At 39.9% G+C, this 24,324-nt stretch overlaps 2 protein-coding genes across 51 annotated transcripts in view; one reads left to right on the top strand and one right to left on the bottom strand.

Annotated features, from left to right (window-relative positions):
* camk2d1 (calcium/calmodulin-dependent protein kinase (CaM kinase) II delta 1) overlaps positions 1 to 4,481 on the top strand; it is a gene marked incomplete at its 3' end in the record, with an annotated part of 90,269 nt that extends 85,788 nt beyond the window's left edge. For all 8 annotated transcript variants that reach the window (XM_084108742.1, XM_084108743.1, XM_084108737.1 and 5 more), the window contains one exon: positions 3,284 to 4,481. In XM_084108742.1, coding sequence (XP_083964868.1) covers positions 3,284 to 3,287 — 4 coding nt within the window. The remainder of the gene's footprint in view (positions 1 to 3,283) is intronic.
* Positions 4,482 to 6,898: 2,417 nt separating this feature from the next.
* The window catches only part of ank2b (ankyrin 2b, neuronal), a 150,553-nt gene continuing 133,127 nt past the window's right edge, over positions 6,899 to 24,324 (bottom strand). For 35 of the 43 annotated variants that reach the window (XM_084108689.1, XM_084108692.1, XM_084108717.1 and 32 more), the window contains 5 exons: positions 12,611 to 12,694; positions 11,505 to 11,669; positions 10,524 to 10,712; positions 9,590 to 9,681; positions 6,899 to 8,265 (listed from right to left, as the gene is read on the bottom strand). In XM_084108689.1, coding sequence (XP_083964815.1) covers positions 8,031 to 8,265; positions 9,590 to 9,681; positions 10,524 to 10,712; positions 11,505 to 11,669; positions 12,611 to 12,694 — 765 coding nt within the window. In that variant the 3' untranslated portion in view covers positions 6,899 to 8,030. The remainder of the gene's footprint in view (positions 8,266 to 9,589; positions 9,682 to 10,523; positions 10,713 to 11,504; positions 11,670 to 12,610; positions 12,695 to 24,324) is intronic. The other 8 variants (XM_084108722.1, XM_084108724.1, XM_084108723.1 and 5 more) reach the window with 2 other exon arrangements.

Raw genomic sequence — 24,324 nt, forward strand, 5'->3', positions numbered from 1 at the left:
GCCAAATCCCTCTGAACACCAGAGTCTCACACACACACACACACACACGCCAAATCCCTCTGAACACCAGAGTCTCACACACTCTCTCACACACACACACACACGCCAAATCCCTGTGAACACCAGAGTCTCACACACTCTCTCTCTCACACACACACACACACACACGCCAAATCCCTCTGAACACCAGAGTCTCACACACTCTCTTTCTCACACACACACACACACACGCCAAATCCCTCTGAACACCAGAGTCTCACACACTCTCTCTCACACACACACACACGCCAAATCCCTCTGAACACCAGAGTCTCACACACTCTCTCACACACACACACACACACACACACACACGCCAAATCCCTCTGAACACCAGAGTCTCACACACTCTCTCACACACACACACACACGCCAAATCCCTGTGAACACCAGAGTCTCACACACTCTCTCTCTCACACACACACACACACACACGCCAAATCCCTCTGAACACCAGAGTCTCACACACTCTCTTTCTCACACACACACACACACACGCCAAATCCCTCTGAACACCAGAGTCTCACACACTCTCTCTCACACACACACACACGCCAAATCCCTCTGAACACCAGAGTCTCACACACTCTCTCACACACACACACACACACACACACACACGCCAAATCCCTCTGAACACCAGAGTCTCACACACTCTCTCTCACACACACACGCCAAATCCCTCTGAACACCAGAGTCTCACACACTCTCTCTCACACACACACGCCAAATCCCTCTGAACACCAGAGGGCGTCACACACACACACACGCACACACACATGCCAAATCCCTCTGAACACCAGAGTCTCACACACTCTCTCACACACACTCTCTCACACACACACTCTCTCACACACACACACACACACACACACTCTCTCACACACACACACGCCAAATCCCTCTGAACACCAGAGTCTCACACACTCTCTCACACACACACACACACACGCCAAATCCCTCTGAACACCAGAGTCTCACACACTCTCTCTCACACACACACACACACACACGCCAAATCCCTCTGAACACCAGAGTCTCACACACTCTCTCACACACACACACACACACACACACACACACACACACGCCAAATCCCTGTGAACACCAGAGTCTCACACACTCTCTCACACACACACACACACACACACACACACACACGCCAAATCCCTCTGAACACCAGAGTCTCACACACTCTCTCACACACACACACACACACGCCAAATCCCTCTGAACACCAGAGTCTCACACACTCTCTCTCACACACACACGCCAAATCCCTCTGAACACCAGAGTCTCACACACACTCTCTCTCACACACACACACACACACACACACACACACACACGCCAAATCCCTCTGAACACCAGAGGGCGTCACACACACACACGCACACACACATGCCAAATCCCTCTGAACACCAGAGTCTCACACACTCTCTCACACACACACACGCTAAATCCCTCTGAACACCAGAGTCTCACACACTCTCTCACACACACACACGCTAAATCCCTCTGAACACCAGAGTCTCACACACTCTCTCACACACACACACACACACGCCAAATCCCTCTGAACACCAGAGTCTCACACACTCTCTCTCACACACACACACACACACACACGCCAAATCCCTGTGAACACCAGAGTCTCACACACTCTCTCACACACACACACACACACACACACGCCAAATCCCTCTGAACACCAGAGTCTCACACACTCTCTCACACACACACACGCCAAATCCCTCTGAACACCAGAGTCTCACACTCTCTCTCACACACACACACACACGCCAAATCCCTCTGAACACCAGAGTCTCACACACTCTCTCACACACACACACACACACACACGCCAAATCCCTCTGAACACCAGAGTCTCACACACTCTCTCTCACACACACACGCCAAATCCCTCTGAACACCAGAGTCTCACACACACTCTCTCTCACACACACACACACACACGCCAAATCCCTCTGAACACCAGAGGGCGTCACACACACACACACGCACACACACATGCCAAATCCCTCTGAACACCAGTCTCACACACTCTCTCACACACACACACGCCAAATCCCTCTGAACACCAGAGTCTCACACACTCTCTCACACACACACACACACACGCCAAATCCCTCTGAACACCAGAGTCTCACACACTCTCTCTCACACACACACACACACACACGCCAAATCCCTCTGAACACCAGAGTCTCACACACTCTCTCACACACACACACACACACACACACGCCAAATCCCTGTGAACACCAGAGTCTCACACACTCTCTCACACACACACACGCCAAATCCCTCTGAACACCAGAGTCTCACACACACTCTCTCTCACACACACACACACACACACACACGCCAAATCCCTCTGAACACCAGAGGGCGTCACACACACACACGCACACACACATGCCAAATCCCTCTGAACACCAGAGTCTCACACACTCTCTCACACACACACACGCTAAATCCCTCTGAACACCAGAGTCTCACACACTCTCTCACACACACACACACACACGCCAAATCCCTCTGAACACCAGAGTCTCACACACTCTCTCTCACACACACACACACACACACACGCCAAATCCCTGTGAACACCAGAGTCTCACACACTCTCACACACACACACACACACACGCGCCAAATCCCTCTGAACACCAGAGTCTCACACACTCTCTCACACACACACACGCCAAATCCCTCTGAACACCAGAGTCTCACACTCTCTCTCTCACACACACACACACACACACGCCAAATATGCCCCGCAGAAGTACGATAACACACATCATTCCAGGAAACCTCTATCGCTGTATCTGAATGAACAGAAGATTGAAACGCTTTGATTAATCATGACTAATAAACACACGACTGCCTTATTCTGCGTCAGAAGCTCATCATCTCACAGGAGCTCATCATCTCATCTCAACTATTATTAAATGTTGTCTTTTGTTGGACCAAAGGTTCATAAATGCTTCTCCTGTTTGAAAGATGTTTGACGCGTGTTGCCGTTATAAGCGACTCAAACTCGCAGTGCTTTCAGAGTGAGCCGATCATCAATGACACGCTGCGCATAACAAATAATCACAGCCTTTGAAATTACATAATCTCGATAAGCCAAACTGATTTAAGTGCGATTAAATGTAATTTGCGATTAATCGTGCAGCGCTACTTTTGAATCTAACTTCTAATTTCTTTACTCTTTCAGTTAATAATGTCTCCGGAGCCGAGCTTCATCGCGTGTCCGCTGACTCACAGTTCGCTCTCCTGTACCCGAGTCTCGTTTACATTCACGGCTGGACTTCTAGAATATAGAGGGTTGAGTCACTTCATATCAGGATTTGTATGCGAGTACATTACGTGTATTGAGTATGCTGTTTGCACTCTGTACTCATTTATGTGAAACGCATGTTCTTAATACTCTAAACTTTTTTAAAGAATTACTTTTTTGTATAAGACAAAAAATATATGGAGACGTTTGTTAGTAATCTGCGGTGTTTGGGAACGGGGACTGTATATCAGAAAATAATTATTCACGTTTGTTTGGTTTTAATTAATGCTGTCAAATCGATTAATCGCGATTAATCGCATCTAACATAAACCTTTGTAAATATATCATATGTGTGTTTGTGTGTATACAGTATAGACTGTACACACACACACACACATATATGTACAAACTTTAATTTTAGATGCGATTAATTGCGATTAATCGATTTGACAGCACTAGTTTGAATAAAATTTGTCATTAATGACAAATTCAAAATGGCAGATAATTTCCGATTTCTTAAAATGACAAATATGAGCTTGCTTACGGTTTTTAGTGATGTACATTTCGTGAAGTTATGTGAAGTGCTATTTCTGCTTTACACTCTGGAGTATTAATATTTTATTGTTGATAAAGGGGAAAGTTTAGAGTTTTATATTTATTTCTTTGCTCATTCATTGACATCATACAACTGAATGTGTGGAAAAAGAATGTAACTCGCACTATCCTCCACCAGACACGCTCAGATGCTCATTCTAATGAACTGTGTGAAATTTAGATTAGTTGTGTTAGTTTTTATCGGGTTTCTGCTTCTCACTGGAATGTGCGGGACTCGTCAAAGAGAAGGTTGCGTTGTCATTTTTAGCTTCTCTGAATCGTGCATGACCTTCCACTCGCAGCCGTCACTCATAACCTTCCTCTCGTTCCTCATACGAGCCTCTGTTCTGACAGAAAGAGCCAAATCTTTTGAAGATCTTCTCTGCAATGGTCAAGTAGAATACATGAATGTGATACACATATAACTCTGGATTAGCTTTAGTTTCCTCATTTTACAACATTATATCATAATATTACTGGAGGACTTGATAGATTTCTAAATACTTTAAAGTGTCTAATAAAATGTGTGATTTCTGCAAAATGCTTGTATTGACATTATTTTGATGTTATGCTCATCATGACCAATTCATTCCATCTAATCGACATCAAACTGCAATAGTTTGCAAATTTGCAATAGTTACTTTATGCCTGATAGTGGGAATATTCTGTTTGTGTTTAGTGGAAAATTAATATTTCATCAATGTTAAGCCTTATTGATTATTACAGAGACATAACCAGAACTTCATTAGATGATTTAGACAACTTTGCAAATCCAATTAAATGTTTGTATAGCGATTTGTTATTGTAATGTACATTTAGTAATTTGCTTAAGTTATTTAACCCAGAATATTTGTTTAATATCTGCTGGTTAACAAAAACATCAGATATGGAGAATGAAACAGTTTGTTAAGAACGTACATTATTTAAAAGTACCTCTTTCAAATACTGTTTTGTTCATTTTCCTTTTGTTTAGTCAGTATGCAATGCCATACATGTGTTGAGCTAATGCTCACTTTGCTGTAACTCAGCCAATACATTTGAGAACACACAAAAAAAATTGTCTAATATTAAATGTATTAACTTCTAAAGGTCTAATGGGTAAACATGTCATTTAATTTGTGCTTGCATCAACCATCAGTTCATTACTTTATCTGCTATTGTTGTGGTTTAATTTTATGATTGGGATATTGATGCAACTACTCCAATGTTAATCATTATAAAAAGTACAAGTCAGAAGTCTGGACATAGAGGACCTGCTCATACTTTATTATGAATATGGACATTCTTGGTAATGATCATAATGTGGTTTTGATCAACAAGCATGATGCTTTTAAACAGTATTGGAGGGATTTTACCTTAGGATTTGCTCTAATTCATATGTAAAAACAAAATACAAAAAAAAACCTGAATTCACAATTCGTTTCCACCAATGGGAGCTCCAGGATCTTTTTGTTGGGGGTGCTAAAAACTTTTTTTAAATGTATCAATAACTTCAATATCCTGCATTTATTGCATTTTATTTATTAAAATTTTCCGTTTTACCTTAAACCTATACATTTACAAGGTCACATTACAAAGTGTGCAGTTATTAAAGGGGACCTAATATGACTTTTTTTACAAGAGGTGTCCCCAGAATGTGTGTGTGAAGTTTCAGCTCAAAATACCCCACAGATCATTTACAGTTTTTGCCCATTGCTTACACACTAAAACCAAATGCTTAGACCAAAGCCTCAAAACCTAAACTTCTTGTAGCATACCTTAAACACAGTGTAACCGTAGCTTAAACACTACTAAACACACAATTTTGCACTTTGTTTGCAATTCTGTAACCCACTTATTGTGAAACACTACACACGTTTTCTTACTTTAGACACTTTGTTCAAAAACGAAATCACCTGTTATCATTGGGGAAACACTGTTCAAAATGCAAAACTCATCTGGCAATTGTAGGCACTTCCATACACACCTGAAAACACTTGCACCGAAAACAACGCCAATCGGTCTGAGCCTTAGCACTACAAATAGGCCTCAGGTAAGACACCCCCCCCCCCCCTTTTTGTTTTGTTGCTAAATTTGATGATTTCTATTTTTCTTTATTTCAATAAGAATGTTTGTTTTTTTGTAAAAACTCTTCTTTTGAGTTTTACAGATGACTGAGTCTGAGAAAATTACAATAAAAATAGAAACACAAAGACTGCAGTGTTTTATATAAAGTCCATCAGTGTGTTGCTGGTGATATGAAAGAGTAATTCAAATGGTGCTTGTGTGTATGGTTTTGGTGCAAGAATTACATTTTTAGAAAGGAGTGTTAAGTTTTGATTGCAGTTTTTCATTTTGCCATAGATGTGAGTTGTTAATCTCCAAGTGCTATGTTTGATTGGCTTGTGTGTAGAGTTTTGACATAATGAGCCAAATTCTACAAAAAGTGTGTAAGCAATAGCCAAAAACTGTATTATACCATGTTGTAAATGCCCATTTTTGAGTGGAAGGAAAAAACATGCTGTTTTCGTGCATGTGTCTTTAAATGCAAATGAGCTGCTTCTCCCCACGCCCCTATCCAGAAGAGGGCGGAGCCTGTGCAATGGAATCTCTGCCATAAACTGAAACATCGGTTTGGTTTTGATGATCATCTCTATCGCATCACACTCATGGGACATTGCAGTTCTTCATCATCATGAAAGTTCATTATCTGCATGCGTTTTAAAGCCATATCAGTCTAAACTTCTGATATATGGTTTTCTGAGCGCACACACACCCGAATCACGCGCACAGAAAGCTGGATGTCAGATGGAGCATCCCGTGAGTTTTAGAGCAAGTTCTCTCTCACGTGTTATTGAGCTTAAACTGTCAAAGACACAAAGTTCACAGTCGACGACGTCTGTGAATGTAAACAGCAGGGAAAGAAACCGCATGTGTGTATTAGATCTGTGTATTAAAGTGACAGCAGCGTAATATTAGTAAGATTAACTTTTCATTTTTATTTTACATCATTGCAACAGCAAAAGAAAAACTGAACAAAACTGCCAAACGTTGAATCACTCGTCCTCCCTGTTCTACTGTAAGGAGCATCACAAACAGACCATAATCATAATCACATTCAGCCATACTTAGTTTAAAAACTGGAAAAAATGGAACAAGACAGAAAATGGGATAGAATTAAAAATTCATTCATTCATTCATTAGCATGTTTCCAATAAACACAGACATTGTTGCATTCTCTCTCTCTCGCTCTCTCTCTCTCTCTCTCTCTCTCACACACACACACACACACACACACACAAATAACAGACAAACAGAATAACTGGATGTGTATAATGGCAGCATTCTTATTCAACGTATGAAAACCAAACAATTTCATCCACATAAACTGATAAATTCTCAATCTAATTAAAAACCATTCAGAAGCATTCTGGGATTAAGAAAGACTACAGCATGATATTTATTGGTGGCTTTTAAATCTCAGTATAAATACATAGCCAGGTATTATTTCAGATATCTGATCTCTTGCACTTGATTAACTGCGGTTACAAACTCACATGCCTCAGAGATATTCAGATGATATTTGATCAGGTCTGTAGTGAGATTTCAAGCAAGTAATCGGACATGTTTTTAAGTACAGCAGTCCATAGATGCAGTTGCACAGCAATTACAGGAGACAGAAGAGTATATGACAGAGTTTGAACAAAGTCCAGTATTTACAAATGTCTTGGTTTGACATTGAGCTCAGCATCAGTCATTTTTCATTATGTTTAGTTCTGCTTCTACAATAACACAGCAACCAAAATGAAACACACACACACACACACACACACAAAACATCTACGTTTTCATACAATTCACTCAGCAGTTTGGAAGGAAACACTATCTTTGGTCACAAAATGAGAAAATAAATTCAGTCAGGAAAATAAGAAAGACATTCAGCCATAAAGCGGTTAAAATGTTTACATTATTCGCCATGAATGAGAAGATCAAGCAGTAATAAATAAGAAAAGATCAGATGGGATCTGGGAGCCGAGTGAAGAATTATTTTGCGTGCGCAGAAAGGCCGGCAGACGTAAACCCGCAGGAGTGTGTGTGAGGCCGTGAGGAGTTATTGTTGGTCCTGCTCTCCGGCGTCTGACTCCGGCTCCGGCGTACAGTAGCGCTGAAGCAGCCGGTGCAGGTGCTCCTGAAGGTCGTGGGGTCGCGGGAGGTCGTGGGGTTGCAGGAGGTCGTGGGGTCGCGGGACGTCCAGCGTGTCCTCCAGCTGCTCCAGGTGCGTTTGTTTGGTTTGGCCGTCCTTCACTACTGTTCGTTTCTGGGTGCGTGTCTTATGCATGCGGGTCCTACAAATCAACACATCAGAGTCACGACACCTGTGAACATCTTTAAACCCAGACAGCAACACAGTGTCGGCCCAGATCCGGCCCGCATCCGGTACACATGGATTCCACACTGACCCAGATGTGGGCCGGATCTGGGCCGACACTGTGTTGCTGTCTGGGAAATGCAATGATTAGTTAATCAATCCTTTAGTTACACTCTCCACATATTAAAGAGGCCATATTATGCCCTTGATGTTGATTTTGGGCTCGACTAGAACAGGTTATCATGCTTGAATGTTGATTTATTCTCCTCTCTTCCCAGTCTGTCAGAAACGCTCTGTTTAGTTCCTGTCTCTATGAAGCCCCTCCTTCTGAAAAGCACACTGTGCTCTGATTGGTCGGCCGGAGCAGTGTGTTGTGATTGGTCGAGCGAGGAAACTGATTTTTCCTCATATTGTTTAGAGTTTAGAATCATCGAAGATTCTGAGCTACGTCTACATTCTTCTAATAAATAAAATAATTTTTTAATTAATGTGTTTTAATTAAAAAAACAAAACCTGTTTTCTAGAGATGCACCGATATGAAAATTTTGGCCAATACCGATAACCGATAATTCTTTATATTTGAAAGCCGATAACCGATATATTGGCCGATAAATCTAAATGCAAATTTTTAGAATATTTTTGAGAGCCTGATTACAAAAACAAAAGTCTCACCATTAAAAGTCTCAAGCACACAATCATAATGATGTTCTCATGATAATTTAATGTAGCTTATATGACAGACTTGCGCTGCACATGTTGTGCTTTACAGTATTTTCATTTTTTGAAGTGATTCCAATCATATTTCAAGCAACTCAAAACCATCATGTTGAACAGTGCGCAATAATACATTATTTATCGGCTTTAATATATCTGACAAATTTTATTATTGGGCCGATAACGATAACATTAAAAATGAACATATATCAGCCGATACCGATATGGTGGCCGATTTATCGAGCATCCCTCATTTAATTGCATTGAAAATCACCTGTTTGATGTTTGACGCAGTGGAGTGAGTCTGTAACATGTTAGTAAAATAACACACTAGCTTAGAAGAACAGTTTGGTTTTTAACACACACATGCCTCTACAACGCCTTCTTGACCGGCACAGCCTCTTATATTTTAAAATGCCATTGTTTCTGGTTTAGCATCAACTTTGAGTAAATTGTGAAACTGAAGCAGCAGATAAAGACATCTGTCGCCTTAAGAAATGCATTATGTATTAGGTATTATTAACTGCTTTTTTATTATCATCACACCATTCTCCTAATCTGTTAAACGGACATGCCAGCGTCCAGACCTTCTGACCACTGATCCGTCCTCTTTCACCGTCTCTCTCTCAACTAAATGAGGCAGGTGCACTTGCCCAAAGCTTCCTACATAGCTCAAAGCCTAGACATACGAGAGAGAAATTACTCAGAAATATAAGACATGTAATGCCACTTACAGTTCAGCAGTGAACACTAGTGCGGAAACATGATTCCTGAAGCTTTGAATCCTTAGTGAATCATTTGTTTGGAACCAGTGATTCGGAGCGAGTGTCAAACTGTAACCAAAGTCACATGATGTCAGTAAACGAGGCTTCATTACATTGACATTGTTTCGAAACGTTTTCAAATGTCAATGATTCGCCGTGATCTCTGTGAACTCATAAACCAGTGTCTATATATGATTTTTACCTGATCTCGGATCAGTCTTATACATTTGTAGACATTTAATGACACATTTATATAATAATAATTTTGATATAATATTATATAAAAGAAGAGTTGTAGTTAAAAGTCTCTTACTGGTCTGATTAACCAAACTCTCCATTAAATTAACAAAACAAGCCCAACAATTTAATAAAATAACTCATATTATAGAGAGCCTCTCCATATTTAATGGTATTAGATGATTTGTGAACTGCATTTAATAGATGACACCTTCAATGAAACTGCATTTGGTTTGTAAAAGCTGTTTTTCTGCATGTTTTGACTGTTTTCGCTGCATCTACACTGTTCTGACCAGCAGGGGTCGCCAGCGCTTCCAAACAGTGAATCATTTAGCGAATCGACTGATTCAAAGCTTCAAAACCCTTAGTTTCTCCCGTCACTAGTGACCACTCTGAACTTGAGCTAGTGGTACAAAAAGTAATATTTACTGTACTATTAACTATTGACCAAAAAGGTATTTGGACACCACCCTTAAACATATTCCAGATGTCATTGCATTAGACAACCAAATATCTAGACCTTTTCAAAGTCGTCTTTGGCTGAGGGGAGATCCGATGAGAGTGAAGGGTCTCCGATTACTTTTTCCAGTCGTTCACCTTGCACTACCATGGTTTTGACGACCTTGCTGACCTTTCGACCTTGGACGGGCTCGTCCTCGAACTCAGAAGCCGTCGCCCCAGTGTACGAGAAGGGTTCAGAGAAGGTCACCTGAAGAGAGATGTCAATCAATTAGCATTGCCTTTATAGAGGAGGCCTATAAGATTTATGCATGAGCAACGTACTGTACAAGTGCATTCAAGATATACTGTACATCAGTTCAGGAATTTAACTCAAATTTGTGTTCCCTATTGGTCATAAAGCAACATAAAGCTGATTCTGTATTAACTCATACTTGTTCTCATTAAACGCCTCAACAACAGAACAAACCGCGAGGTATTGAAGAGTTAGGATGTCTATGCTGTATCAATTTATTGAATACATAAATTCAATACCTGTGTCTGTAAGTGAAGCGAAGTGGATAAACGAACAGTGAAATGAACAGAATCACGTACATATTAACTTCAGAATGAAATGACTAAAGGCCCGTTCACACTAAGATAACTATATTAGCGTTCACACCAGCGGATGATATCTTTCTGTTTATTCTGCAGTTTTGTCGTCTGTCGCTTTAAATGCTCGAGCTCTTAAAACAGGATGGATTCTGATTGGCTGTCAATGATTTTATCGTTCATCAGCTGGAAAAAAAATCATTCTGAAAGTGATTCCAATGATAGCGTTTCTCTGTGTCGTTATCGCTATAGTGTATTGTGGACTCTGCTACTCTTTTATATTTAGAACTTTATCGTTATCGCCCTTGGTCGTTTTGTTTCTCTACCAAATTTTCTAAAATGCAGTGAAAATACAGATAAAGGAATCGCAAAGTACCAAGACTGAAGTATCGGTAACGTACTCGTTCTTGAACAAAGTGGTAGAAACATCCCTACTAGAAAGGTTTCCCACCTCGGTCTGATCTCCGCCGCTCTTCACCACCGTCCTCTTCACGACTTTAGAGAAACCGTCAGCCTCGTCCACAGCGACGACTTCCTGTCTCGGCCCCTCTGACATCACTTCCTCTCGCTCTACTCCATCTGCTGACACATACTTACGGATGACTTTCCTTGTTATCTGTGGGGAGACAATGATGCAAGGATAAAAATGATCATGTTATCAAGTACAAATTCTACCAGCATATTAAGAAAATAATCATTATAATATAATTTCGTATTTTTCTGGTCAAAAACCACAGACAGGAAGACAGCGTCTGATTGGATTGTCAAGTGACCAATCACAATGTGCTTAGTTCAGTGTGAACTTTAGTGGCGGGTATTTGCAGCTTCGGATATCATGCTTTTATTGTGAGTAAAAAGTGCAACTTAACAAGACTAGTTTAACTCTTTCCCCGCCAGCATTTAAAAAAAGAAAGTTGCCAGCCACCGCCAGCATTTTTGATCATTTTCATAAAGCTTTCATGGCCCACAGAGTTGTTTTTTGTATTTAAACAAACAAACTAAAAAAAAAAATATATATATATATATTATTATAAAATATTAGCTTAATTTATTTTAGCTTCATGCATTCTTTTTTTATCTACACTTGACTGTGGGTAAGTTTCATAAAAAAGCAACGTTTTGAACAAAAAGCTGAGAAAGTCAAGTCTACAATGTGCGTAAGCAATGCTTTTATCATTGTTTTCTGCTTCTTCTTCGCCTGTGATTTGATCCGGAGATTCTGTACTCTTTCAGAAGATGTGTAACAGCGCCCCCTACCGCATACCAGTGAAAACATGGATTGACGGAAAAAGTTTTCATGCCATGAACCTCACAAACTTTGAAATAATCAAACTCATTCCTCTTTTTTTTTTTAAAAAACTTGTAAATTATAAGGTAATTCATATTTCTTTCAAATCAAGTGAATTATTCTAAAGGCATCCTACAATTAACCAATTAAAAGGATTCTGCGGCAGCATTTTTACGTTATTTTACCAACTGTAGCAAATGCATGGATGTAACATCGCATGGACTGAATCTGTGTAAAGACACAGAACAGCTGAAAGTTCAAACATTTACCTTTTTGACCACCATGTTTCCAAACTCGTCGGTGTATTGCTCTTCTGTCACTGTCTGAGGAGGGATTTCAGGCATTTCGTCACCCTAAAAAAAATATAAAAATAAAAAAATAATATTTTCTTTTTTGTTTCTGACTATGAGATTGAAAATAATATTAATGGAAAAGGATAACTTCAGTCCTGAGAAACAAATACCTTTATGGGAAATGAAATATAACGTTACAGTTTTCTTTCATTATACCAGCAAATGAAAATACTTCAATTGTTCAATATCCCCCCCATATCATGGAAATGGGGGTCCACTGACACAGACCCACACACCCAAAACAGGTACCTGAATTATAACACGGCGCCGCACCACCCTGGTGGTCAAAACCTCCTCCTCTGAACTATCAGACAGCAAACCTAGTTCCTCAGCTATTTCCTAAGAGTAGCAGAGATGCATTGTGGGCGCACGTCTTCAGTACTATTGTATATCTCATTTACTTGCATGTCACACCATGCAAATGTACTCTGAAAGTTCCTTTTATCTTTTTTTTTTTAGTTACCTTTTTTAGTAAAAACAGTTATTCTCACCAGTGTTACCATTGCTAAATTTGTCTTCCCAGCAATGTAACAAATTTTGATGCAGACCAGATATTAGTATCATTAAATGATGGCAATGGAAAGACTAGCAATGCTGGGAATGAAAATCCACCAAAATCATGCAGTCAAAAAAATACATTAGTTTCAAAGTGCGAAAGTATTATTATTATTTTTTTAAATGCTTGTCAATTGTGAAATTATATCAAATAATTAAAGTTACTTCAGTTAAAGCAAAGGTATGAACCAACACAATCTTAATCACTATTTTGGCAAACTGGTGGCTAATTCGTATCTCATTCATATGTTTTTGTATGATCTGCTTACTCCCCAGTGACGGGCATGTTTGGGATGGACCTTTTTCAATATTCATACGATTCTGCACAACTCAGTTCATACAAATTCATATGAAATCGCCACCTCGTAACATAGGTTTCCCATGAGATCAGATTGGGTGCACACATATAAACCATGTTTATTAAGTGATTTTTAATTGAAACGGCAAACATTAGCTTGCTGGCATTGAACTGTTTAATGCTTGAAATGCTTAAGTCAGTTTGTTAGCACAGGCCGGGAGTTACAGCACTCTTCCTCAGAAACTGAGGTCATGCTAAATGGCTTACCCTCCCTAGAAAGTCATCATCGTCATCATACTCTATTCCCTTCATTGGAGGTAGCTCTTCAGCAAATGAATGATCACCTGTATAATCATAAGGGAAAGCCTTCTCCTCACCAGAGTATTCGTCCTCTGGCTCAAGAACTATGGGTAGGTCCTCACTGCCCCAGGATTGGGGCCGATCATCCTTTATCAACTCTGTGTACTCTCTAAGTTTAGGTATACCTGTCAGGTATTCAGGGCTGCTTGATAAAGATGGAAGTTCCTCAACTTGGTAAATTGCTTGAGGAACATCTAAAAGTTCTGATGATCCAATCGTTGGCTCAGATGTATCAGAAAACGTTTGTTGGCAATCAAAAAACTCTGCATCTGACTCAATGCTATCTGTGTGAACGGGTCTCGGTCTGTAGTTAAGATTGAGACTGTAAAGTGGAGAGTCAACATCTAAAGCTGCAGTGGCATCTAACTGCATCTGGTCACCTGTCAGTTTTGAAGACATCTCAGAGGCTTTGAGCTCTTGAGTCACTTCCAGAGTACAAGGTGTCATAGCAGCTACACATGGATAAGTTCCAGGTAAGGCTAAACTTGATTCAGGATCTTCACCACCAAATGATGGTAACGTCTGTTCAAGCTGGACAACCTCTTCAGCACAAGAAAACCCCTCGCTTGGAGATTCATGGGATTCTGGCGAATTCCTCTGATTGGAAGAGGATGTGCTAATTATTGGAGAGATTGAACTTAAATCAGTTAGTGACACTTGAATGCCTGTTGATGGAGTCTTCACAGATCTTGAAAGCAAAGTTTTGTAATCAGGTGATTCGAGACTCAAACTAAATGCAGAGGAATCAATTTGATTTAGTTCAACTCTTCTGTGAGAGTCTTTGAGATAAAACTGAAAAGAATTTACTTCTTGCAATACATTTGATGCTTTAGGCTCTTTAGGTGATGATTTGTGGGCCTCCAAGTCAAAGACTGGTTGAGATCTGTTCTGCTCAGGTATATTGGGGACACATGTGGCTAGATGTGACTCTTTCGATGATTCACTGGTCAATAATGAAGCTGTCGACTTTATTTGAAGCTCTAAACTTTTTGAAATGGAACTTAAATCTTTCACTTGAGGCTCTGAATGAATGTCCATTGAGACATTTTCCTGTGCAAAATGAAAGGGAAGAAAACAATGTTTCTCCCAATATGTAATAATTACATCACACAAACGCAATAGATTTTGTTGCATGGAAAGATAGAAAAGATTAACATGCATTAACATCCGATGCAAAATACGGATGTCTTTCCCAATCCTGTTCCAAACAGGATCAAACACAAATGAACCAGCTAATTACGATCTTCCGGTGCACTTGATAATTAAGAGAGATGTGTTTGATGAGGGTTAGATCTGAACTCTAAAGGTTGGTAAATCTCCAGGAACAGGATTGGCCACCACTGCTCTAAGGCTAAGATTCAATCATGCCATTTACATTCTCAGAATTGAACATTTTCTCAACACTGCTAAAACTACATGCTTGCTCTACAGTTGTATATTTAGTCTTGATTTGTTAGTAGATCCAGAATTGTGAAATTCCGTGTTTCAGGTTAGATTCGACACTGCATTCCTCTTAGTTCATACATTGTGATAAATACACACGATTCACACCTGCATGCTCAATCTCTTACCCCTTTTTTGGCGTCTTGAGGGGCTAGTTTTCTTGAATCATGTCCTAGATCATCTTTTTGTTGCTGTGAACTTTCCATGTGTTGATTGTCATCTCTTTTATGGATTATGAGGCCTTTGCTAGTTTGATCTTTTGCAGATGCACCTGTTGCGGTGATTTCAACCCTTTCTTCATAGTAAGAAATAGTCTTTGTTACACTTTCTGTGTCCTTCTGTGCTTGCTCTAAGGCTATATCATGAGATGGGGTTGGTTTTAGCTCCTCATCGAATGAACACTCAACAGTTTGAAGCCCCTCTGTTTCAGGTGGAGACTTGATTTGTGCTGTGCATTGTTCAAATGTCACTAGATTCAGCAAGGCAGAATCATCTTTGAGGACAGATAGATCTTTCATAGTCTCATCAATGTCAGAAAATGACAAATAATTCAAATTCTCATAAAACTCATCATATTCAGATTCAATCACTGATTCAGGAGATTCAGGTTGATAAATTACCTCAAAAATGAAAGGTTCTGGAGTAACCATTTCAGTTAGTTCTGTTTCTAATGTTGCAGCTTCAGGTGACGGATTTCGCAATTCTGTTTCATGAAAGTACATCTCAGGTGATAAGGATCTAGAATCTGTATCTGAAATATCAGAGATGGATGATAAAGGTCTGTTTAAAGACATGATCCATTGTGGTAATGGATACCATGATGAGAATGATTCCGGAAACACTGAGTCCATATCAGAACTCTGATCATTACACAGTGAAGGGGACAGTGGAGTAAAAATGGGTTTGTGCTGCTTGAGTGCCACACTAGATTGTTCATTTGGAACTGGTGATGATGTTGAGTATTCAGGTATAGGTGAATCAGGTGAAAGACTTCGAAATTCATTCAATGAGAATGTCGTCTCAGGAGATGAGGGTCGACTTTCGGCCAAAAACTCTGCAGATGGCAATGAAAGTCTGTGCTCAGGAACTGGTGAATCAGGAGAAAGCGGTCTGTACTCATTCATGGATGTATATGATTCTGGTGAGGATGCTCTCCTATCTGAATTGTCCATTAGAAATGGACTTAAACTTGTACAGTAAAACAAATAATCTGTGGAAAGTGCTTGATTTTTTCCAAATAAATCAAAGGATTCTGCATGCACAGGTGTTTCAGAACTGCATTCAAAAGTCTTAAAAATCTCCTTTTTACATCCAGCATGCTCAAACACACCTGGTTTTGAACAGAACGTTTCACCTCTATATTGAGGATCATACAAATGGGAGATTAATGACAAGGGTACAGCTTTGTACACAAGTTTATGCTGAGGCTCCATTCTGACAGTGTTCTGTAATGACAGATATGTCATAGAATTGGATACTTCTTGGCCAAGTGATTGATGGCTTTGATCAACAGTTTGGTTGTATTCTATTTCTAAATGACACTGATCCACGGGAGATATTTTACCTGACTCAGGAGACAATGGTCTACATTCAGTCCATGTATTTCCCTCAGATGCAAAGCTTGCCGTGTCAAATTCTACATCAGACACAATTGATTCTAGGGAGGATGACCTGTATGTGGCTTTTTGGGTGACATTTACATACACTGATGGTTTGAAGTCATAAACAGGTGAGTCTGGTGATAATGGTCTTTTTTCATTCAAGGACATGATTGATTCAGGTGAGGATGTTCTCTGTTCAGTAGTTTGATGTGCAAAAACCCAAAGCTCAATGTCTGTGTCTGATGATAGTGACTCAGAAGACTCTGATCGGTATAAATTCATTGCTGATATTTTATGTATACAAGAGAACTGTGGAATTGGTGAGTCTGGTGATAATGGTCTACACTCTTCCAATGATATAAAGGATTCTGGAGATGCTCGATCTACCATTGACATGGGTGACATTGGCCTGTAATCACTTACTGAATCAGGGGAGAGTGGTCTATGCTCAATTTCTGATATTACTGATTCAGGAGAGTCAGGTCTTTGCTCTATACTGAGGTCTGACAGATAGAATTCATTTTCGACATCCAAAGAGACTGGAGAAGTTGACTGAGAATCTGATTCTGGTATGATAAATGTGAATGTTAGTGGCGTGAAGTCAGGAACAGGTGAATCAGGGGACAGTGGTCTGCTTTCATTGACCGATGTCAGTGAGTCAGGTGAAGACAATCTAAGATCAATCATTGAATCATTAAATACATCTGTGCTTCTATCAAATTCTGATAATATTGATCCAGTAGTGAACAGGTCTTCAAAGTAACTTTTGTATTCTGTAGTCTCTGAACACAGCGATTGAGGTGAACATGATCTAGATCCTGTCACTGGCAAACTACTCTGAGCGAATAATGAACTGAATTGAGGTACAGGTGAATCAGGGGACAGGGGTCTAATCTCAGTTTCTGATAATATAGACTGAGGAGAGTCAGATCTTTGCTCTAGATTAACATCAGAAGGACAAAATTCATTTTCAAGATCCAAACTGACTGATTCTGGAGAGGTTGGTCGGGAGCCATTAAATGTCATGATACATGTGTGCGTGGCCGGTGTGAAATCAGGAATAGGTGAATCAGGGGACAGAGGTCTGTTTTCATTAATTGATGTGATTGACTCAGATGAGTACCTTCTAAGGTCAATCACAAAGTCATCAAATACATCTGTCTGCATATCTATTTCTGATAGTATTGATTCAGGCGATAGTGATATGTAACCTGATACTATTGTTGGTTCAAACTGATTGGTATAATATTGATATATTGGAGAATCAGGAGATAAAGATCTAGAGTCGGATCTCTCTTCATTTATAGATTCTGTTGATTCTGCAGAAGAATCTTGGGTAAAAACATTTAATTCCCATTCTTCCTCTGATAATGCAGATTCAGGGGATGAGGACCTATAATCTGTTACAGAAATTGATTCAAACACTACTGGAAAATACTGTGGTGTAGGTGAGTCTGGAGATAGGGGTCTACATTCATTTATGGACCCATTTGACTGTGGAGAAGACCCTCTAATGTCTTCCAGAAGCATGGCAGATTCAGGTGACATGGGTCTCCATTCAGGCAAGGAGTCTGGGGAAAGTGGTCTATTGTCAGTATCTGATAAAATTGATTCAGGGGAATCTGGTCGATTATCTATAGTTAGCCATTCTTCAAGGCAAAGTTCATATTCTGTATTCTCTGAGCACAGAGACTGAGGTGAATATGATCTAGATCCTGTTGCTGGCAAATTACTCTGAATGAATAATGAACTGAATTGAGGTACAGGTGAATCAGGGGACAGGGGTCTAATCTCAGTTTCAGATAATATAGACTGAGGAGAGTCAGATCTTTGCTCTGGATTAAGGTCAGAATGACACAAGTAATTTTCAACATCCAAACTGAGTAATTCTGGGGAATTTGGCCGGGAACCTGTAAATGCCATAATACATGTGTGTGTGGCCGGTGTGAAATCAGGAATAGGTGAATCAGGGGACAGAGGTCTGTTTTCATTAATTGATGTGATTGACTCAGATGAGTACCTTCTAAGGTCAATCACAAAGTCATCAAATACATCTGTCTGCATATCTATTTCTGATAGTATTGATTCAGGCGATAGTGATATGTAACCTGATACTATTGTTGGTTCAAACTGATTGGTATAATATTGATATATTGGAGAATCAGGAGATAAAGATCTAGAGTCGGATCTCTCTTCATTTATAGATTCTGTTGATTCTGCAGAAGAATCTTGGGTAAAAACATTTAATTCCCATTCTTCCTCTGATAATGCAGATTCAGGGGATGAGGACCTATAATCTGTTACAGAAATTGATTCAAACACTACTGGAAAATACTGTGGTGTAGGTGAGTCTGGAGATAGGGGTCTACATTCATTTATGGACCCATTTGACTGTGGAGAAGACCCTCTAATGTCTTCCAGAAGCATGGCAGATTCAGGTGACATGGGTCTCCATTCAGGCAAGGAGTCTGGGGAAAGTGGTCTATTGTCAGTATCTGATAAAATTGATTCAGGGGAATCTGGTCGATTATCTATAGTTAGCCATTCTTCAAGGCAAAGTTCATATTCTGTATTCTCTGAGCACAGAGACTGAGGTGAACATGATCTAGATCCTGTTGCTGGCAAATTACTCTGAATGAATAATGAACTGAATTGAGGTACAGGTGAATCAGGGGACAGGGGTCTAATCTCAGTTTCAGATAATATAGACTGAGGAGAGTCAGATCTTTGCTCTGGATTAAGGTCAGAATGACACAAGTAATTTTCAACATCCAAACTGAGTAATTCTGGGGAATTTGGCCGGGAACCTGTAAATGCCATAATACATGTGTGTGTGGCCGGTGTGAAATCAGGAATAGGTGAATCAGGGGACAGAGGTCTGTTTTCATTAATTGATGTGATTGACTCAGATGAGTACCTTCTAAGGTCAATCACAAAGTCATCAAATACATCTGTCTGCATATCTATTTCTGATAGTATTGATTCAGGCGATAGTGATATGTAACCTGATACTATTGTTGGTTCAAACTGATTGGTATAATATTGATATATTGGAGAATCAGGAGATAAAGATCTAGAGTCGGATCTCTCTTCATTTATAGATTCTGTTGATTCTGCAGAAGAATCTTGGGTAAAAACATTTAATTCCCATTCTTCCTCTGATAATGCAGATTCAGGGGATGAGGACCTATAATCTGTTACAGAAATTGATTCAAATACTACTGGAAAATACTGTGGTGTAGGTGAGTCTGGAGATAGGGGTCTACATTCATTTATGGACCCATTTGACTGTGGAGAAGACCCTCTAATGTCTTCCAGAAGCATGGCAGATTCAGGTGACATGGGTCTCCATTCAGGCAAGGAGTCTGGGGAAAGTGGTCTATTGTCAGTATCTGATAAAATTGATTCAGGGGAATCTGGTCGATTATCTATAGTTAGCCATTCTTCAAGGCAAAGTTCATATTCTGTATTCTCTGAGCACAGAGACTGAGGTGAACATGATCTAGATCTTGTTACTGGCAAAGTGCTCTGAATGAATAATGAACTGAATTGAGGTACAGGTGAATCAGGGGACAGGGGTCTAATCTCAGTTTCAGATATTATAGACTGAGGAGAGTCAGATCTTTGCTCTAGATTAAGGTCAGGATGACACAAGTCATTTTCAAGATGCAAACTGACTGATTCTGGAGAGGTTGGTCGGGAGCCATTAAATGGCATGATAAATGTGTGCGTGGCCGGTGTGAAATCAGGAATAGGTGAATCAGGGGACAGAGGTCTGTTTTCATTAATTGATGTGATTGACTCAGATGAGTACCTTCTAAGGTCAATCACAAAGTCATCAAATACATCTGTCTGCATATCTATTTCTGATAGTATTGATTCAGGCGATAGTGATATGTAACCTGATACTATTGTTGGTTCAAACTGATTGGTATAATATTGATATATTGGAGAATCAGGAGATAAAGATCTAGAGTCGGATCTCTCTTCATTTATAGATTCTGTTGATTCTGCAGAAGAATCTTGGGTAAAAACATTTAATTCCCATTCTTCCTCTGATAATGCAGATTCAGGGGATGAGGACCTATAATCTGTTACAGAAATTGATTCAAATACTACTGGAAAATACTGTGGTGTAGGTGAGTCTGGAGATAGGGGTCTACATTCATTTATGGACCCATTTGACTGTGGAGAAGACCCTCTAATGTCTTCCAGAAGCATGGCAGATTCAGGTGACATGGGTCTCCATTCAGGCAAGGAGTCTGGGGAAAGTGGTCTATTGTCAGTATCTGATAAAATTGATTCAGGGGAATCTGGTCGATTATCTATAGTTAGCCATTCTTCAAGGCAAAGTTCATATTCTGTATTCTCTGAGCACAGAGACTGAGGTGAACATGATCTAGATCTTGTTACTGGCAAAGTGCTCTGAATGAATAATGAACTGAATTGAGGTACAGGTGAATCAGGGGACAGGGGTCTAATCTCAGTTTCTGATAATATAGACTGAGGAGAGTCAGATCTTTGCTCTAGATTAAGGTCAGGATGACACAAGTCATTTTCAAGATGCAAACTGACTGATTCTGGAGAGGTTGGTCGGGAGCCATTAAATGGCATGATAAATGTGTGCGTGGCCGGTGTGAAATCAGGAATAGGTGAATCAGGGGACAGAGGTCTGTTTTCATTAATTGATGTGATTGACTCAGATGAGTACCTTCTAAGGTCAATCACAAAGTCATCAAATACATCTGTCTGCATATCTATTTCTGATAGTATTGATTCAGGCGATAGTGATATGTAACCTGATACTATTGTTGGTTCAAACTGATTGGTATAATATTGATATATTGGAGAATCAGGAGATAAAGATCTAGAGTCGGATCTCTCTTCATTTATAGATTCTGTTGATTCTGCAGAAGAATCTTGGGTAAAAACATTTAATTCCCATTCTTCCTCTGATAATGCAGATTCAGGGGATGAGGACCTATAATCTGTTACAGAAATTGATTCAAATACTACTGGAAAATACTGTGGTGTAGGTGAGTCTGGAGATAGGGGTCTACATTCATTTATGGACCCATTTGACTGTGGAGAAGACCCTCTAATGTCTTCCAGAAGCATGGCAGATTCAGGTGACATGGGTCTCCATTCAGGCAAGGAGTCTGGGGAAAGTGGTCTATTGTCAGTATCTGATAAAATTGATTCAGGGGAATCTGGTCGATTATCTATAGTTAGCCATTCTTCAAGGCAAAGTTCATATTCTGTATTCTCTGAGCACAGAGACTGAGGTGAACATGATCTAGATCCTGTTGCTGGCAAATTACTCTGAATGAATAATGAACTGAATTGAGGTACAGGTGAATCAGGGGACAGGGGTCTAATCTCAGTTTCAGATAATATAGACTGAGGAGAGTCAGATCTTTGCTCTGGATTAAGGTCAGAATGACACAAGTAATTTTCAACATCCAAACTGAGTAATTCTGGGGAATTTGGCCGGGAACCTGTAAATGCCATAATACATGTGTGTGTGGCCGGTGTGAAATCAGGAATAGGTGAATCAGGGGACAGAGATCTGTTTTCATTATCTGATATAATTGACTCCAGAGAGGATGTTCTACGATCAATCATGTCATCAAATAAAATGGTATTTATATGTGTGTCTGATTGCATTGATTCAGGGGATGAGGACCTGTAAATTGTTACTGTTGTAAGTTCAAAGTGAGAAGTGTAATACTGAGGTATTGGAGAATCTGGTGCAAATATGGGAAAATCAGGGGAAATAGGTCTGTGTTCATCAATTGCTTCTAGAGAAGCCACTGGAGTAAAAAGATCTAGTTCATGTTCATACTCCGACATTGTAGATTCAGGGGACAAGGAGCTAAAATCATTTACAGCAATTGATTCGAAGGCTGCTGTGAAATATTGTGGCACTGGTGAGTCTGGTGAGAGCAATCTAAACTCATTCATTGAGGCGTCTGATGCTGGTGTGGATGCCCTGAAACTATTTTCTAGAGTGAACAGGTCTTCAAAGTACAGTTCATTTTCTGTATTCTCCGAGGACAGAGAATGAGGTGAACATGATCTACGACCTGTTACTGGAAAAGTACTCTGAGAGAAAAATCCACTGAATTCAGTTACAGGTGAGTCAGGAGATAGTGGTCTGAACTCATTAACTGATGCTATTGATTCAGGAGACAATGGTCTACACTCAGTTGCTTCAGGTGTGTCATCCAGCTCAAGAGATTCTGGAGATATGGGTCTAAATTGATCATGTGACTCAGATGAAAGTGGTTTGCCTTCACATTGGAACATTGCTGTACTTCCAAAATTCAGTTGTATCTGAGGTAAATCCTGATTATTCACTGTACACTTAAAAGAATCATGAATTTTGGATTCTTTAGCAGATGGGTATATTTCTTGTGGATCATGTAAAACTTTAGCTTTTCCAGCAGCCGAAGTTATTGACTTAGCCTTTTCTGAAATATCCCCTGAAACAAACTTGGAGCAGACTGTCTTGCCCTTGTAGTGTGGATCAAGTATCTTAGCAATACGATTACTAAACATAGCTTTGGACATAACACTATCCTGTGGTTTTGGCAATTCACTCATACTTTGTTCCTCATTGTATAGTGATCCAGTTGGCTTGATAGCTAATTTTTTTTGAGAGTATGATTCCTGTATTGGCTCACCATCAAAAGTAACACATTCTACTATAACCTTGGACAAAGGAACATCTTCAGGCTCTAAAATGAAAGATTCTGGGGATTCTGATCTTGGTTCGCAAAGCAAGGGCTCACACTGTGAATATTCAATATCAGATGTTTCTAATTCAGGAGATGAGTCTCTAAGGCTCTGAAATGTGATGAAATTAAAGTTCAATGTGGTTCTATATACAGGTACAGGTGAATCAGGTGAAAGGGGTCTGTGTTCATTTATCGATGTAAATGATTCAGGAGATGATAGTCGGGTTTCAGGTTGTACTTCTGATACTGTTTTGTTTTCATTGTCTGAGAGGCCTGACTCATCTGAATCAGATCTATACACTTCAGCAGGTATGACACATTCCAACACTGTTTGAGTAAAGCTGGGAAGAGGAGAATCAGGAGAGAGGCATCTCTGCTCATTAAAAGATACAATTGATTCAGGGGATGATGGTCGACTTCCAACTAGACACTCTAAAGATATCAGATCACAGTCTATGTCTGAAACTTCAGACTGAAATGATGGTGATCTATATCCTGTCATGAGTGCTGAAGAGTCATTTTGCACGTCTGTTGCAAAACATGGTATTGGGGAATCAGGGGAAAGTACTCTATATTCATTTACAGATGCTGTTGATTCTGGAGATGATGGTCTTATTTCAGTCAAGAATAAAT

Source organism: Abramis brama, assembly GCF_963993115.1.
Source record: "Abramis brama genome assembly, chromosome: 3".
Taxonomy (NCBI): Eukaryota; Metazoa; Chordata; class Actinopteri; order Cypriniformes; family Leuciscidae; genus Abramis; species Abramis brama.